Source organism: Aythya fuligula, chromosome 8 (assembly GCF_009819795.1).
Source record: "Aythya fuligula isolate bAytFul2 chromosome 8, bAytFul2.pri, whole genome shotgun sequence".
Classification (NCBI taxonomy): domain Eukaryota; kingdom Metazoa; phylum Chordata; class Aves; order Anseriformes; family Anatidae; genus Aythya; species Aythya fuligula.
In genome coordinates this window covers 21069505-21085637 of record NC_045566.1, presented here as the reverse complement: position 1 = coordinate 21085637, position 16133 = coordinate 21069505, and the positions used below count along the sequence as shown (strand labels likewise).

The following is a 16133-nucleotide window of genomic DNA, read 5'->3' as shown; positions in this document are numbered from 1 at the left end:
GTGCCGGTGCCGGTGGCGGCCCGGGCGCGGCGCCGCAGCTGTGCCCGCCCGCGCCGCCCGCCTCCCATTCATTCCCCTGCGGGGAGCGCGCCTGACGTCACCGCCCGCAGGGGGGCGGGGGCGGGGCGGGCCAATCCCCGCCCGCCCCGCGCCCTAGGGGGCGGGGCCATCTCGGAGAAGGGGCGGGGTTTGTGGGGTTCGGGGGAGGGGTTTGCGGGGAAGGGGCGGGGCTTGCGGGGCGCGCCCCGCCCCGCGCGCGAAGGGTCCGGCGGCTGCGGAGCGTGGCGCGGGTGTCGCGACAGAGGGGATCGCGATATAGGGGATCGCGATATAAGGGAATCGCGATATAGGGGACAGGGAGCTCTGCTTCACGAGCTTCCACGAGGGATCCCACAGCCAAACGAGACCCGGCCAGGGACCCGCGCTGCGGGTGCCCGCGGGACACCAAGAATTGGGGGAAAAAAAAGGGAAAAGGGGCGAAAATAAAACACGGGAGGATGGAGGGGAGGAATGCAGCAATTCTGGTGCTTCCTCGGGAAAAATCATCAGCCGCTGCTGGGTGTTCACCCCGCGCCCGGTGGCACCGCAGGACCCCGGCTCCCTGCTCACCGCAGCCGTGGCCCCCCCGGCCCCCACCCCAAACCCCGCCTTGCCGTGGGGGTGTCGGCCCTGACCCCAAACCTCCCGGCCCCAAAACCCGGCTCTGCGCTGCGCTGAGCGCATCCCAGGCCCCTGCAGCCCCCACCACCTGCGGCCGGGGCCGACCCCGGGGACGCGGCTGCTGTCCCCAGCGGGTCTGGGGGAGAAGTCCCCCGGCAGGACGCGTGGCCGTGCATGGACAGCACCTCTCCTGCTCCTCCTCCTCATCCTCTTCCTCCTCCTCCTCCTCCTCTCCCCCTCCCGAAGCGGTTCCCCAATTACCCCAGGGCTGTCGGCAGGCATCGCGCTCTCCTCCTCTCCTCCAGGCTCTGATTTATCTTTCTGTCTGGACCGCGGCTCCCCCCCCCCCCCCCCCTTCCCCCCCCAACCCCCTTCTCCTCGGGGAATTCAATTTTCATTCATTTTTCTGCCGTGCCGGATTGATGCAGACCCCGCTGCCCCGCTCCGTATCACTCATCGCGACGGCGAGCGGCCGCGGGGAGCAGCGCAGCGCCGAGTTTCCCCTAAAAAACCCCCCCCCGAGCATCCTCCTCTCGGGCTGCCCGCGGCTTCCCTGTGCCCCCCCGTGCCGTGTCGCTTTGTCTTTGCCCCCCCAGCCCCCTTGCTGCCCCTCTGCTCCTCGCCTTGTGGGGTTTGGTGGCTGCGGGGTTTGTTTTGCCTTCGGGGGGGAGAGGGTGGTGCAGGGAGAATCGCCCAGGCATTTCCCATCCCAAACCATGAGCGAGGATTTTTTTGGGGGGGAATTCCCCCCCTCCCACCCCCTCCCAGGGTTTATTTTCTCCCCCGAGCTAAATCGGGGCGAAGTTTCGGCGCGGTGCCTGCCGGGGGGCGACCATCCCGAATTCCAGCAGGTTGCATTTCGGGGCAGTTTGGGGGATGCTCAGCTGGGTTTCCCCATTTCCAACCGCAGCAGGGACACCCCAAGACCCCAAAACCCCCCCCAAAGCCACCCCCCCGCCCTGGGCCGCATCCTGCCCCGGCGGTGCCATTTGTGCCACCCCTGCACCGAGCTCGCCAGGTCTCAGCCCGCCTCCCGGCGCCCCCCTGCGCGACCAAACCAGGCTCAGCACGGCCCCCCCCCAGTTCTTGGGCACCCCCCCCACACACCCCAAATCATCCCATCCCCATCTCCCGGAGCTCGGGCACTTACCGGCGGCTGGAGAAAGCGGGGGCTGGCGGGCAGGGAGCCGGTGATTTTAATTGGGAATTATCGGACATTAAACGCCCCCCCCTGTGTGTGCGCGTCCCGTGTCCCCCCCCCCTCCCCGGTGATTTTAGGGCCCGAGCAGGGGCGGCGGGGGGGTGCCGGCACAAGGCTCTCGCCCACGCCGAGGAGGGAGAAAGGAAAAAGGAAAAAGGAAAAAAAAAGGACCGAGGGGAGAAAGGGAGCGGCTGGGGGGCGGCGAGCCGGGGGGGGGGAGGGGGGGGCAGGCTGGCCTGGAGGAAAATTAAATTGCACTTGAGGGCAAATTCTATTAGGGAATAGCGCCTGGCTCCCGCAGCCTGCGGCCACTTAGGTAATTAGCTGTGGGGCCGGGGAAATGCTGGGGGGGGGGCTCGGGAAGGGGCGAGCCCCATGGGGGGGACCCTTTGGGGTACCCCCCCTTGTCCCCAGGATGTCCCAGCCCAGCCCTGAGCGGGGCACGAGGCGGCACTGCCCCAAAGGTGCTGCGGGAGGGGGGTCCCCTCCACGTGCCCCCCCCCCAAAAAAGGGGATTCGGGCCCGCACCAAACAGGATTACGGAAAGTCTATTTACGGGACTCTCTTTTTTTTTTCCTTTTTTTTTTTTTTTTCCTGCACGCATGGCAGCTTCAGCTGCCCGGCCCCACAAATCTCCCCGCAGCGCCTGCCGGGGATGCTAATCCGGGCAGCTAAACACCCCCACCCCCAAAAAAAAATAAAAATCACCACCCTGCATCCCCCCCTCCCCATCCCATTTTGCCAACCACATGTTTTGGGGTCGGGGGGGGGGGCAGGGGAGCAGCTGGTGGCGAGGCTGGGCCGGGGCGGGGATGCATGGGGTGGGGGGAATTGATGCTGGGGATGAGCCCCCCCAGGGAAATCAAGGAGAGGGAGGCAGCAGCGACAGGCGATTTATTTCGAGGGCAGGAGGCTGGGGCTGCAGGAGCCAGGGCTCCCCGTCCTGCCGGCCCTCTCCTCCCACCTGGGCGAAGTGAAGACAGCAAGAAAAAGGTTGCAAATCGGATTGACGTCCCCCACCCCTTAATAAAGTTTATTATCAGCTGGGCTCTAATCCTTTTAAATCCCCCGGGCGGGGGGCAGGGCCGGGATTAGGGAGGGCAGCGTAATCCCAATGAATTTGTTACAGGGGGGATTTAGGCAGCGCCAGCGCAGCAGATGGCCCCGGCCCCAGAAAACAACCATTTTCCTTAATGATTCCTAACAAGGATAAAAGGGCAGAGGGAAACGGGGCCAGGTCCCCCTCCCCAGGGATGCTCCCGCATCCCTGCCCCACACCAAGCCGCAGCTCGGCACCGGGGCTGGTTCATTCCCAGCTGGTTTCCCCGCGTGTGCCCTGCTGCACAGGCTGCTTGCCTGTCCCCCCCTTGGGGACAAACCAGGAGCTGGGGGGTACACAGCAGCAAAAAGCAGGGAAAAATTTAGGGATGAGCCGAGACAGCGGGGCCGCCGTCGGCAAAAAATAATTTATTCCACTAAAACAAGCAGAGAGCGAGCAGCGGGGAGTGTGGGGTGGAGACGAGACGCAGGTGAGACCCACGAGTGCCCCCCCTGCCCCGCAGCGCCTGGGGGTGGGGGGTGGCCCCAAAACCCAACGCTCCCGGCCCCAGCAGTGGTGTGACCCTACAGGGCTGCCCCCGGCACGGGGCCGGGACCCCAACCACCGTCAGCATCCCCGCAGCACGGGGAGGGACGCTGCCACACCTCCATTCCCACCCCCCGCCCCCCAAAAATCACCCTCCACCCGCCACCCTGGGAGAGGCAGCAAAACCTCTCCCTGGGTGCGAGGCACCGGGGGGGGGTCCCTCAAATCCCAGGGGCTGCCCCGTCCCCCCCGCTCGCTCTCAGGCCACAGGGAAGCCGGGGCGACCCTTGCGGGCACGGGTACGGAGCCGAAAAAACGTGTACATGCCCAGGAGGCACATGGAGGAGAGGAAGTAGAGCGCGATGCAGAGGCTGACGTCCAAGCGGGAGAAGCCCAAGCCGAGCACCCGCAGCCAGGGGCTCCTCCGCAAGCTTCCTCCTTCCTCCTCCTCCTCTTCCTCCCGGGTCTCCGGAGCCCGCAGGCGCTCCCAGCCGGCGTCCTGGTGCAGAGGGATGGTGTCCCGCTTGCTGAGCCGCCGGCGCCGGCCGGCTGCCCGCAGCGCCTTGCTCTTGAAGTGCTGCTCGCTGAAGGAGTCCAGGTCCACGATGTCCTCGCCCGCCTCCCGCAGCCGCGGGTTCCTGCGCACGATGCTGGGGCGACGCAGCTCGGGGGAGCCCGGCCGCCCCGTCTCGCCCTCCCCGTCGGGTTTCTCCGCCTCCTTCTCTTCCTTTTCCTTCTCCTCTTCCTCCTCCTTCTCCCGGGGGCTGGCCGTGCCCAGCCTGGCGCCCACCACCGCCTCCTCCCCGGCCCGGGGGACGGGGACGGCGTAGTCCAGGTCGATGTTGCCCGGGGAGAAGAAGGTTTTGAGGAAGCTCAGCACGGCCAACTCGTCCCAGGCGTGCACGCCCCGCTCCTCCTTGTGGCACTGGGGACACATGTCCGGCGGGGGCCACTGCAGCTTGGGGAACTGGGGGTCCTCCGTGTCACTACCTGGAGGGGCAGCGGGTGAGAGGGGTCCTCTGCAGCCCCCCACGTGCTGGTACCAACACCACGGAGCAGCGAGCAGAGGGGGACGGGGACAGGGACATCTCGGGAGGATGGGTGCTCCAAGGGCAGTTTTGGGAGGCTCCATGCAACCAGCTACCAGCCCCTGGGTTGGGAGGGACATGGGATGTCCCCACCCCCATGGGACCCCATCTTAGCGAAGCTGTTGGCCAACTCCACCATGAGGAGGGATGCTACTACATCCCGGATCCCTTCCCCTTGGGAAACCAGCCCGGCTCAGTCCCCACACCTCCGGGTCCCACCCTGCCACCCCTCCTCTTCCCACCTCGGCCCCCTTACCCGCCAGGCGCGCGTTGACCTCGTTGTGGTGGGACCAGAGCCAGAGGACGGCCTCGTCCCGGCCCTTCACCTGGTCCATGGACTTGGCCGCCATGGCCTCGAAGTGCTGGGCGCACTCCTGGCAGCCGAAGAAGTACTTGACGTAGCAGCGCATGGTGCCCAGCACCTCCAGCGGCAGCTCTGGGGGGCACAGAGAGCGACTGGGGACCCCGCAGAGCCTCCACCGCTCAGTTTCCCCTTGGTACAGAGCACCCCCTGTCCCCCTGCCCGTGGAGGGACGCCCTTACCTTTGTCGGGGCCGCCCTGGGCAGCCTGGACGGTCAGCAGGTGGAAGACGGTCCAGAGCCCGCAGGGGTAGCCGCGGAAATGGGGCTCGCTGCCCCTGCAGCCCACCCAGGTGATGTTGGTGGGGAGCACGGCCGGGGGGGAGGCCTGCAGGACAGAGGGACACGGCCTGACGGGGCTGGAGACCGAGACGGGGAGGATGGGGAGGACTGGGAAAGGGGAGGAGGGAGCCTTACGTCCTGGTTGTTCTTCACCGCCTCCTTCAGGGCACTGCGGGGCAGCTCGGGCTCCGTCCAGTTCCTCAGCCAGCCATCAAGGGTCTGCAGGTAGCTCTGCACGCAGGGGCGCCCGGGGAAGTACTGCGATGAAACGGGGGGAAAAACGGGTGAGGAAAGAGTCAGAGATCCAGCACCCGGCCGTCTGAGCAGGGCAGAAAGCTGCTCTGACAGGGAGGCAGCCAAAGCCGATTAGCGGCAGCGCTCGCAAACCGCGGGCACGGCGGGGAGATGGGGAGCCCGTGAGTGAGTGCTGGTGGCAGGAGGATGGACAGACAGAGGGACAGGCTTGTGCCACAGCCACCAGAAAGACAGCAGCAGACAGGAGAAGCAGCTGGAAGTAAAAGGAGCATTTTGCTCCTTCCTTGCCAAGACTGTTCTCCCTGGACTCTCCAACGACACCACAAGCCCTAAATTTGCAAGGAATTCATCCACCATCCAACATTGCTGCTGCAAAGCGCTGTTCCTTCCTTCCACGTGAGGTTTTAACCACTCGATGCCTTGCTTCCCAGCTGTCATTCCTTCCCCGTCACGGTTCCCCCTGCTCCTTGCCTCCAGCTCCTCGTGGGAATGCAACAGTTAAGGCTCAGCCGGGCTGGCAGCAATGCTGGTGCCACTGCTCCGTCCCATGGATGAGCATGGGAACGGCAGCACAGCACGGGCTCGGCATCCCCAGGGACAGCCCCGGCACACGGCAGGGATGTAAACGCACAGCAGGATCTGCCCAGTGCCACGGGATTCAAGAACCCGGACTGGGAAGGGGCTCACTCAAATCTGCTGGAGAAATCCGGGTCCAAACGCAGTGCTTGGTGGCACCGCACCTGCTGGCTCAGAGCTCCTCTGTGCTTGAATCTTGCCAAGCCCCAGAAAGGAGAGCCTGATTTCAGGTTTTCCACGGCACCGTGCAGAGCAGCAGCGCCTTTGCCAGGCTATCAAAGGAGCCAGCAGAGAGCAGGACCCCGAGCTGAGCTCCCAAACAGGAGCTGCAAACCCACTGCCACCCGCTGCCTCTTCTGCAGGCACCCAGCCTGCTCAGCCCGCAGACACCCACCCCTCCGTTCGCACCCGAAGCCATCCAGCACCACCAGCCACACGAGCACCCACACACAGAGGTGTGGGCAGGAAAATAAAACCCCCAGCACTGCTCTCACCAACCGGGGGCTGGCACAAACCGCAGGGCACAGCTTCAGAGCAGCGACGGATGGGGACACAGGGCTGGCGTCCCAACCCTCCACCATCCCCATGTTTGCTTTTCACCCCGAACCGAATGCAGGCTGCTCCTCACCTTGGCCAGCGTGGCCACGTAGCACTTGAAGGCAGCCAGCTGGGCTCCCGACAGCGTGGCCGGCCGGCCGGCCTCCACCCGCAGCGAGTAGTGCAGCGCGGACTCCAGGTCGGCCATGTACACCTTGGAGCTGGGGGCACAACGCGACGCCCGTCGGCGCTCCGCTTTGCACCCCCGGACTCTGATTTTGGGGGGTCAAAAGGGCATGGTCCCAGCCCCCGGTCCGCCCACGGACACGTCAGCTCTTCCCATCCCTCCCTCTGCCACCCCAAAATGCCCAGGAAGGGCTCTGACCGGTCAGCCTGCCTCGGCTGCACCGCGCGGGTCTCGTTGGGAGCGCTGGCGGTGACGTTCAGCCGGTAGGAGCCACGCGTGACGCCGGAGAGCGTCCGCAGGTAGTAGGTGTAGAAGGAGCGCGCCTCCAGGTGCCTGCAGGGAGGGAGGGAGGGAGGAGCCGTGAGCCCACCCTCTCCCACCCCAAAACAGCTGCTGGGAGCGCTGGGGAAGCCCCCGACTCACACGGGCAGGCGGGAGAAGGAGCCGTTGCGGAGCAGCAGGTAGGCGGAGGGGAAGGTGGTGACGCCGAACTTCTGCACCAGCTCCTCCTCGCTGCTCAGCACCCTCCTCACCGCCACGTTCTCGTACTGCAGCAGGTCCAGCGCCACCTGCAAGCGGCCCCAGCGTCAGGCAGAGGGCAGCAGGGATTTTTTTTGGAGGTGCTGAGCCTCCCCATCCCTCCCTGGCCACATGCGTGCCGGGAGGAGGAGGCACCGGGGACGACGCCAGCTGCACCCACCTCTCTGCCCACAAAGGAGTCGCTCTTCTCGAAGATCAGCGCCAGGTACTGCTCGCCGTTCCTCTGGAAGAAGCTGTGAACCTCCTCCGCGCTGCAAGAGAGGAGCGTGGTGGTGTTGGGGGGGCCCTGCAGGTGGCCCCACCGGCACCACCGGGGGGCTTCGCCCTCCCACGTCAACAGGTCCCTGTCCGCAGGGATCAGGGACGGGACACTGATGTGGTTCCAGCCCCGGTTCCTCCCTGCTGAGGTTTCCAGCCCTGTTTTCTGCTCCGGTTCACGGGCTCTGAAAGCCCGCAGGGTCAACTAAGGAGGTAGAAAACAAAGCGTGGGCAGGGAAGGAGGGAGCTGTGCGCTCACCCACGGGGAAAAAAACAAACAATAAAACAAAACAGCAATGAATTTGAACAAGGGTTGTGTTTTGTTTTTTGGCTAGGACATGGAGAGCTGCAGCATGACCTTGGCCCAAACATCGCTTTGCAGAAAGCCAAATGCTCCCTCCGCGGGCACCACCTTGCCCTCTTTCCAGCCAGGCTGAATTAAAAGTAAAATAACATAAAATAAGGCGGGCTGGCTGACCGCTTCTGGCTCAGGATGTCCCTGGAAAACCCCTTTTCCTGCCGCCCCTACCTCGCGGGCTCCAGCGGAGGGCACGCGGGCGGCCAGGTGTCCAGGCTCTGCTCCAGGTTGGTGATGATGGCATGGCGCAGGTCCGTGACGGTGGCAGCGGGGTCTGCGGGGGGACAGGACACGGGGCTGAGCTGTCCCCTGGGGCTTCCCTGAGGGGCCAACCAGCGACCTGACTCCCTGCACCCCCCAAAAAAAAAAAAAAAAAAAAAAAAAAGAACATGGCTAAAAGGCCCTGAATACTCACTAGCAATCCTTATCCCATCCTCTGCCTTCTTGGTGAAAGCTCTGAAGAACTGGAAGGAACACAGCACAGATAAACACGAGGTGTCCCCGCCTCGCCGGGCATCCCCGCGCGTGGGACGTCACCGGGACGGATGCTGCCCGGCTCCGGATGCGCCTCGCCCGCCCCGAGGGGAGGGATGCTGAGCACTGCCAGGCGGCACGGCGCACACCTCCAGGGGACCCAGGGGTGCAGCCGGGACTGCCCCGGCCCCACAAACCGCTGCCTGCTGCTCCAGAGCTTCCACTAAGGGACCAGAAGGGTTTGTGACCCCTGCCCTGCCCGGGTTGTGCCCTCTCCCGTGTCCCGAGGCAGCTGTGGAACCAGATTGTGCCACGTAGGTGTTTGCTTTGCAGGCCGGGCTGGGAGCTGTTTGCAGAAGGCGCTGGGCTCCGACAGGGAGGTGGGGACGAGGGGGTGCGGGGCCGCAGCAGCAACGCTCTCCACCCAGTAAGACCCCATGGCAGGGCTGGGCGCAGCTCCTGCACCCCAAATCTTGACCCTGCGCTAGGTCCGTCAGCCTGCTGGACCCCACAGCCCCAGCACCGCTCACTTTCCCAGCGGAGGGGGAAGCCGGGAGGGGTTTCACTGCTCCAAAAAGTCTGATTTTTGCAGCACCGTCCTGCCAGAGCCCAGCCGGCCCTGCGGGCTGCACGCACACACAGGGCGTTCGACTGGTTCCAGCTCACCGAGCTGCAATTAACCCTGCTTTAATTAAGTGATGGAGGACGGGGCCGCCCTGGCACCCAGCTCCAAGCGCAACAAGGAGTTAAAAACCCATCCCTTCTCCCCTCCTCTCCTTCTCAAGGAGATGGCAGCTCGCCCTGCTTGCCCGGTGGGCATCCTGCTGGCCGGGGAGCGCCTGGGGAGCTCTGCCTGCCCTGCAGGTGCTGGACGGGGCTCTGTTTACAGTGGGAAGTGCCGAGAGCCAGCGTATTTACACAGCTCAGCGGCCGGGCAGGGGCCCAGGAGGAGGGATGGTGCCCTGCCAGCTGCTGCCAGCAGAGGTTCCCATCCGGGGCAGCTGCTCGGCCCCGGGGCGAAGCAGCCTGCAGAGTCCCAAAGGGAATATTTTGGTGCAGTCGTGCTGCCAGCCCCATTGAGCAAGAGAGGGGCGGGCCACGAGGAAAAGCAGGGTGAAAAGCGGGCACTGGCAAAGGGGCCTCTCCCCACCCTCTCCTTACCTTCAGCGTGGGGAAGCCGGTGATCCCAAAACTGGCGCACACCTGCTGGTTGGCCTCGTCGGCGCAGTCGATGGCCGCGAGGATCACCGCCGGCCTCCACTCTGCGGGGACAGAGGACGGGGTCAGCACGGCCACAGCCCCATGGAGCATCCCCACAATTCGGGCAGCTCCCGTGCACATCCCCGTGCGTCGCCATCCTTGAGGACACTCTGCTTTTGGGGAGCACGAGCTGCCAGCTCTGTTGCTTAGTACCAATCCTCAGCGATGGGAAAACCTCTCCCTGTCCCTCCTGGTGGTGACGGTGGCCACGGAGAGCTTGCGCAGAGCCAGGCACGGGGCCAAGGCAGAGCTAATCCTCCTGCCGCCAACGCTGCCTGCAGCAGGGCTGCAGACGCCCCATGCCGCCTGGCCCTGTCCCCCGCATCCCTCCCGTCTCCATCTCCCACCTCCGCCTCCTCCCGCAGCCCCGGCGCATGGCGAGGACAGCTTAAGCACCTTGGCCTCTTTTCTTGCCTCCCAAAGCTCGGGGGACTCATTCCAATCAATGCTTGCTTGGAAAAATCTTCAAAAAAAAGAAACACCCACCCCACGATGCGTATTTTCGGTCCTGCTGGAGCCCTGCCCACACCTTTTCTACCAGAACTCGGAGCCGATCAGCTGGGATCCCTCAGTATCCCCAGCCACCAGCACCCAGGGACAGTCCCCATCGAAGCAGGGACGCTGGCCGTGGCCCCAAACACTTGTCTCGGGGGCTGGTTAAGGCCCCACAGCACCTTGAGCCCTAAGCACCGGGTGTGCTCACCCGGCCGGCGTTTCGTGCCCTACTTTTTGGGGCGGCAAAAGCCACGGCAGAGCCGGGCGAGGCGGCGCCAGCCCTGCACGCCCTGCCCCGGCCGGGTGCAGGCGGCTCTGCCCGCGGCCGCCTGCCCGTCTGGTTCAGCGGGATGGGGCGCGGGGCCCCAAATGCTGCCGGGACTGGGGAGGGATGGCTGAGCCGTGGCTGGGCACAGCGGGCGAGCTGGGCTCCGGTTCGTCTCGCCCCAGACCGATGGGATGGATGGAAAACAAGGGGAAACGGGCCCAAAAAACACGCCGGCAATGTTCCAGTGTGAGAGACGGGCAGGGGAAGGAGATGACATTCGTGACCCTTCTGTCCAGCGGTGTCCCCGGGGAAGGTCCATGGGCACGTCAACCAGCAGGATCTACAGGTTTCAACCAGCAAAATGGAGACCAAAACCTCCGAAATGGCTCCTTTTGGGTTCATAAACAGCCCAGCTTGAGGCCACCCTGCCGCGAGGGTGGCGGTGCCACGTGGGGACAGGAAGGGCCGTCGGGGCCGCGGGGGCAGCCGGGGGCCAGGCACGCTCCTGCACTCATCGGCACGCGGCGCCCCGCAGCCGGCGTCCTGCCCGTCGAGCCCGTTCCTACAAAAATCCACCTGGGGGGACGGCGGCGTGCAGGCTCCTTCCCGCAGGCTCCTTCCCGCTGCCAGCAGCGCACGGGGGCGGCTTCCGACCCCGTCAGACCCCATTGCGGGGTGAGCATCCGTGGCACAGCAGCATCCCGGTGTCCAAAATCCAGCCGGGCTTCAGTCCGCTCAGCATCCCGCAGCGGGGCGAGACAGGGGTCCCAGTGGCAGAGAGGGACCAGGATCCCCGGCGATCCCTCATAGGGGACGGGGTGCTCACCCTATTGCCCCCACCCTTCGCTCCCTGCCCTCGGAGGTCAAATTGGGGTGACAAAACCGGGGCGCAGCTCCCCCCAGGGGGGTCTCCCGTCGCCCCCCGACCCAGAGGGAGGCGAAAAGTCCCGGCGAGGGGGGTTGGGGGGATTTAGGGGATTTATGGGGGCGACCGCGGGCACTCACCGCGGATGTCCTCGGCCAGGGCCCGCCATGTGGGGGCGAAGTGGACGCAGTGGCCGCACCAGGAGGCGAAGAACTCGACGGCCCAGGCGCTGGGGGAGCCCAGGATGCGGCCCTCGGCCGTGGTGGCCCCCAGCAGCTCCAGGGGGTCGCTGGGCGAGTACAGCCCGCGGGGACGAGCCGCGGGCAGCGCCAGGGCCAGCACCAGCGCCGCGGGCCACCACCGGCCCCCCGGGTGGCCACCGCCACCGCGGCCACCGCCACCGCTCCGCGCCCGCCGCCGCCACATCGCCCACCCGGCCGCCGCCCGGCTGTAGGGCCGCCCGGCTGTAGGGCCGCCCGGTTTTTGGGGCCGCCCGGCTTTTTGGGGCCGCCCCCGGCGGGCGGGACCGGAGGGGCGGGGCTCAGCCCCCCCCTCCACACCCCGCTGCCATCGCAGCGCCCCCTGATGGGAGCTGCTCCCACCTGAGGGGAGGTATTTTTTGGGGGGGGGGGGTCTGTTTGGGTACCCCCCCACCCAAACGCCACACGCACACACCACACGCACAGATCCCAGCTCCTGGGGCTCAGCCGCACCCCGGTGTTTTGGGGGTTGTGCAGTCTGAGGGGGTCCTGACCTGCAGCACCTCGCGCCCCTAAATAGCCCCCCGCTACCCCACAGGCAGCTCCTGCTGGGGGTGGCAGAGGCGCCCAGCGTGTCCCCCTGCCCAGGACCCCCACCCCATCACCAGGCAGCCCCAATCCCATAAACTGTCCTATGGAGGCAGGGGGGTGTCCCAGGAGACCCTCCCCAAAAGGCCAGCAGCACCCGCGGACACACCGCGTAAAATCCCGATAAACCAACACAGGGCGAAATGCGGCTGATTCAGGCCCAAAACCTGCGGCGCTGCCATTATGGAAATTCCTCGAGGGAAGCCGCCCGCCTGACGGCAGCACCCAGCTCGGACACCCTGACGTCAGCCAGGGCCACGCCGGCTGGGTGGCATCTGCAGGGGTGTCCCCCCCACCCGGCGCTGTCCCCACACGTGGCGGGGACACCCAGGGGCGCACGGGGCTGGTGGCTGCCATCGGGGAGCGATGCCTGGCCACGTTACGCACCACAAAGGCCCCAAATCCAGCTCCTCCGCCCCAAAAAAAGCAGGGAATCCCAGCCCTGCAGCCCCAGGTGGGGCCGTGCCGGTGCTCACGCACGCACCCGGAAGGTGCCCGTTGCACAGCGCCCCGGGGCAGAGCTGGACATGGCCTCCCCCCAAAAAAAAACCACACTCAAAAGCCACCCTAAAAGGTGCTGTGTCCAAAAGGAAGACCTTCCTGCCTTCCCCGCCCCGCCGTGACGAGGGGCCCCGTGATGGGGGGTGCCCATCGCTCCCCAGAGCAGGGTGCTGGCTCCAGCCCCAGAAAGGCCATTAGCCGCGACCGGCCCCACCTAGGTATTTTAGGAGGACTTGCCATGCTAGAAAAACAAGCCTGCGAGAGCCAAGCCTTGCCCTGGCAGGGGAGCACAGGGGCCTCAGAGTGGGGCACGGCCCCAAGGGTGCAATGGGGAGGCGATGGGGACAGAGCTCACGGGATGTGAGGGCAGTAGGGGTGCCCCCACGCACCCTTTGTGGGTCCAAACTGATGTGAACGGGGGCTGAGGGTGGTACAATGTGGCCCAGGCAGCTGTGATTAAACCCCAACGGGATTATCGCAGCACAGGGAGGGGGCCCCTGCACGGCTGATGTGAGCAGCAGCCTCTGGCTGGCGCAGGGATGATGCCACGGCTCGCTGTCAGCCAGCAGGAGATTAAAAAACAAAAATCCTGCTGGCAGCCGCCCGGTTTCTGTCTGGGGCAGCTGTTCCCGACAGCCTCAGTGCGAAGGGATGTCATCACCGTTATTTTACCCTGGGCTAAAGTCCTTGTTTTAAGGGCTCATCATTTAAGGGCTAACCCCATGATGGGGTTATCACGCCGAAGGAGAGGCTCGGCACCAGCCTAATTGCCAGCATCCTCCCCATGCAGCTCGCCCCTCCCTCCCAAGGCAGCCCGAATTCCTCGAATCCTTTTTTAGCTGCAAAAGCAGCTCCCTCGTGCCCCAAGGCAGCGAGGGGAGAGCCTGAACCCTGGGGCTCCGGCTCCTTTTGGGGTGAGCCAGGCCCTTGCTCACCCGCCCCAGGCTGGGGATGCTCCTGCTTCCGGGGAGCCGCTGCCGACCCCCCGCCGCCAGGCTGGCGCGTCCCTGCGGCACCAGGCACGGGCTTGCCCCCGTGGCCTCTTTTTTTTTTTTTTTAATTTATTTTCTTCAGATCAGGCTTTTCATCTCTGCGTCAAGCCGGGAAGAGCTGGATTTTCCTTGCAGATCGCCCCTGAAGGCAAAGCAGGGGTGGTTTTTTTTTTTTTTGTTGTTGTTGTTGAAGATGGATTTGAGATTAAGTAAAATGAATTTTAAAAATAAAATGAAGAATTGGTAGGAGGCCAGAGAGGTTTTGGGAATGCCCTCCAAGTGCTACCTGCCGCTGGTCCTTCTCTTGCCCTTTGGAGCCCCCAGCCAGCCCCAGAGCCCAGCTTTAGGCTCTCGTGCTGTGGTTGGGAACGTGCTTGATTTCCATTAGTAGAGCTCGGCAAAATATCTTCAGCACCCAGCTCAGCATCCTTAACCTGGGGAAGAGACGTGCTCCACTCCCACGTAACGAGGCTAAGGATCCCTGCAGATGCTCCCAAGCTGCACAGGTGCCATGTTCATTAAGCTCATCAGCTCTCAGATCTCCCTTCCCAGCCAACAGGAACTGCCTTGAAGTCAATGAGATGTGGGCTACGGTCCTCAAAGGCCACTAAGACCTCAATGAAATCATTGGAGCCCTGCAGAACTCGTTTCATGCACCCAAAATGGATCGTTTTCGCAGACACAAAGAGCTGCTCTGATCGTCTTTGTACTGGGCTAGAGGAGACACAGAAAGACTATTTGGGTTTTTATGTATTCAGGTCTTGAACTGCCAAAAAAGGATTACTGAAGGTGTTTTGGAAAATGGGGAAAGATTTATAATGTCTGCATGAATCTGGCTGCAGAAAACCAATGGCTTAAAACATCAGGATAAGACAACCCAGGAATTTCTCGCCTCCCTTTAGTTTTGAAGTTTCGGGGACGGGGAGATCCCAAAACGGACTTTCTTCCTTGAAAATTAAAGAACACGTTCCTGCGTAATTGGGATTCCAGGAACTGACTCCAAGAAAAACACGCGACCGATGCGAGACTCATGGCACAACCATGACAGGTGCCCGCGCCGTCACCCAGCCCTGGCATTCAGGAGGCCGCTCGGAGGAGCTGGCACCCAATTCCCCATGACACACGGGTGGACACGAGCCCTGACCGATGCCAGGGCTGCGGAGGTGCTCGCTCAGCAGAGCCCCTAGGACCAGCAGAGCCCCTCTGGGCTGCCACCGGCAGCCAGCAGTTGTTGATTTCTACCTTTCAAGCCCAGCCAGCCTGTAATAACAACAGACGCGCAAGAAAATCTGGGGTGCATTCTCAGGATGTGATGAATGTGTTCACGTAGGTTGTGTCTGCAGCAGGACTGCAGCAGTTCCAGCCCCTGTCTGCTATTCACCCTCCGCTGATTCATCCCTGCTCGGGACGACGCAGCAGCGCTGCTCTTTTCAGAGGGCGCTGGTAGCACCCGGTGCCCTCTTTGGGTACGTCGGGGTTGGAAACGAATTTGAGATCCACTCAAAGTCCCTCCTTATAAGTCACCGCCACATCCCAGGATGCACAGAGCAGATGTTTTCCACTCCAGCTCATCTGCCCAGCGTCCAGGAGCAGATCGGAGGAGACCACACCGCCCAGATTTGCCACCTCATCATTTGGCAGCTGGCTTAATTGCAGCGCATGAAGCAGAATACCACACAGATGACAACGGGGCGCTCCTGCGGGCTCACCTGCCAAGGGCCACACCGTGCCCAGCCTCCGGCTGGCCGAGCTGCACGGGCTCCATCGCCTCCGTAGAGCAATGAGTTGGGTCGAGGTGGGACCGGGCTCCTCAAGCTGAGCGAGGCAAAGGGCAGGATCCTCTTCAGTGCCTTTGTTGTGCTGGAATGAAAGAACACAAAGCCTCTTTAGAAAGGCTCTGGCCACGTCTCCGACTATCCCCGTGCCACCACGGCCCAGCATCGTGGCAGTGCACCCAGGTGAAGGTGCAGGAGCTGGCTGATGTTACCACCTGGGATGCCCCCCCAGAACTGCCATCTCCAGCCAAATCAGAGAAAATCCCATTTACAGCCAGCCGAGATGTCACAGTTGGTGGCAGACAAGTCAGCCAGCCACCAGGAGCCACCAGGAACCAGCACCGGGGAGGGAGCACAGCCCAGGGCCACAGCAACTCCTACAACGGGGCCGATGGAAAACCCCAGAGCAGGAACCAACCAGGCCTGCTCAGGTCTTTCTCACACACCACATCCATCAGGCCAAAAAAGGCCTCTTTCCCCACACACCCTGCTCCTGCCTGACCCTTGTCCTCCTTCCAAACAGAGCTGCCGAGGGCGGAGGCTCCTCTCTCTTCCTTTCCCCCAGCTTTCCCCAGGATCTCACTGGGGAGGGGGCAGAAAGGTGCAAATCTGGGGCCAGGAATTTTATTTGCCATGCCACGGCCGGGCAGCCCCCTCCCCTCCTTCCCGTGCCCTGCAGAGAGCTGCTGGCATCCCGCAGCTCCCTGCCGGCTCCTTTTCTTCCCAGGGCAGTGCTAATGAGGACCAAGGGGCGCTGCGGAAGCCCTT

The 16133-nt window shown here is 64.0% G+C and overlaps 1 protein-coding gene across 1 annotated transcript; it reads right to left on the bottom strand.

Moving 5' to 3' along the window:
• Nucleotides 1-3281: 3281 nt before the first annotated feature.
• Nucleotides 3282-11675, bottom strand: QSOX1 (quiescin sulfhydryl oxidase 1). The gene is made up of 12 exons (XM_032192741.1): nt 11390-11675; nt 9523-9623; nt 8303-8351; nt 8059-8161; nt 7432-7522; nt 7155-7300; nt 6930-7064; nt 6636-6765; nt 5312-5434; nt 5078-5222; nt 4791-4970; nt 3282-4436 (listed from the first exon to the last, which is right to left on the bottom strand). The coding sequence occupies exons 1-12, from the start codon at nt 11673-11675 to the stop codon at nt 3706-3708; spliced, it is 2220 nt and encodes a 739-aa protein (XP_032048632.1). The 3' UTR covers nt 3282-3705.
• Between the last annotated feature and the right edge of the window lie 4458 nt (nt 11676-16133).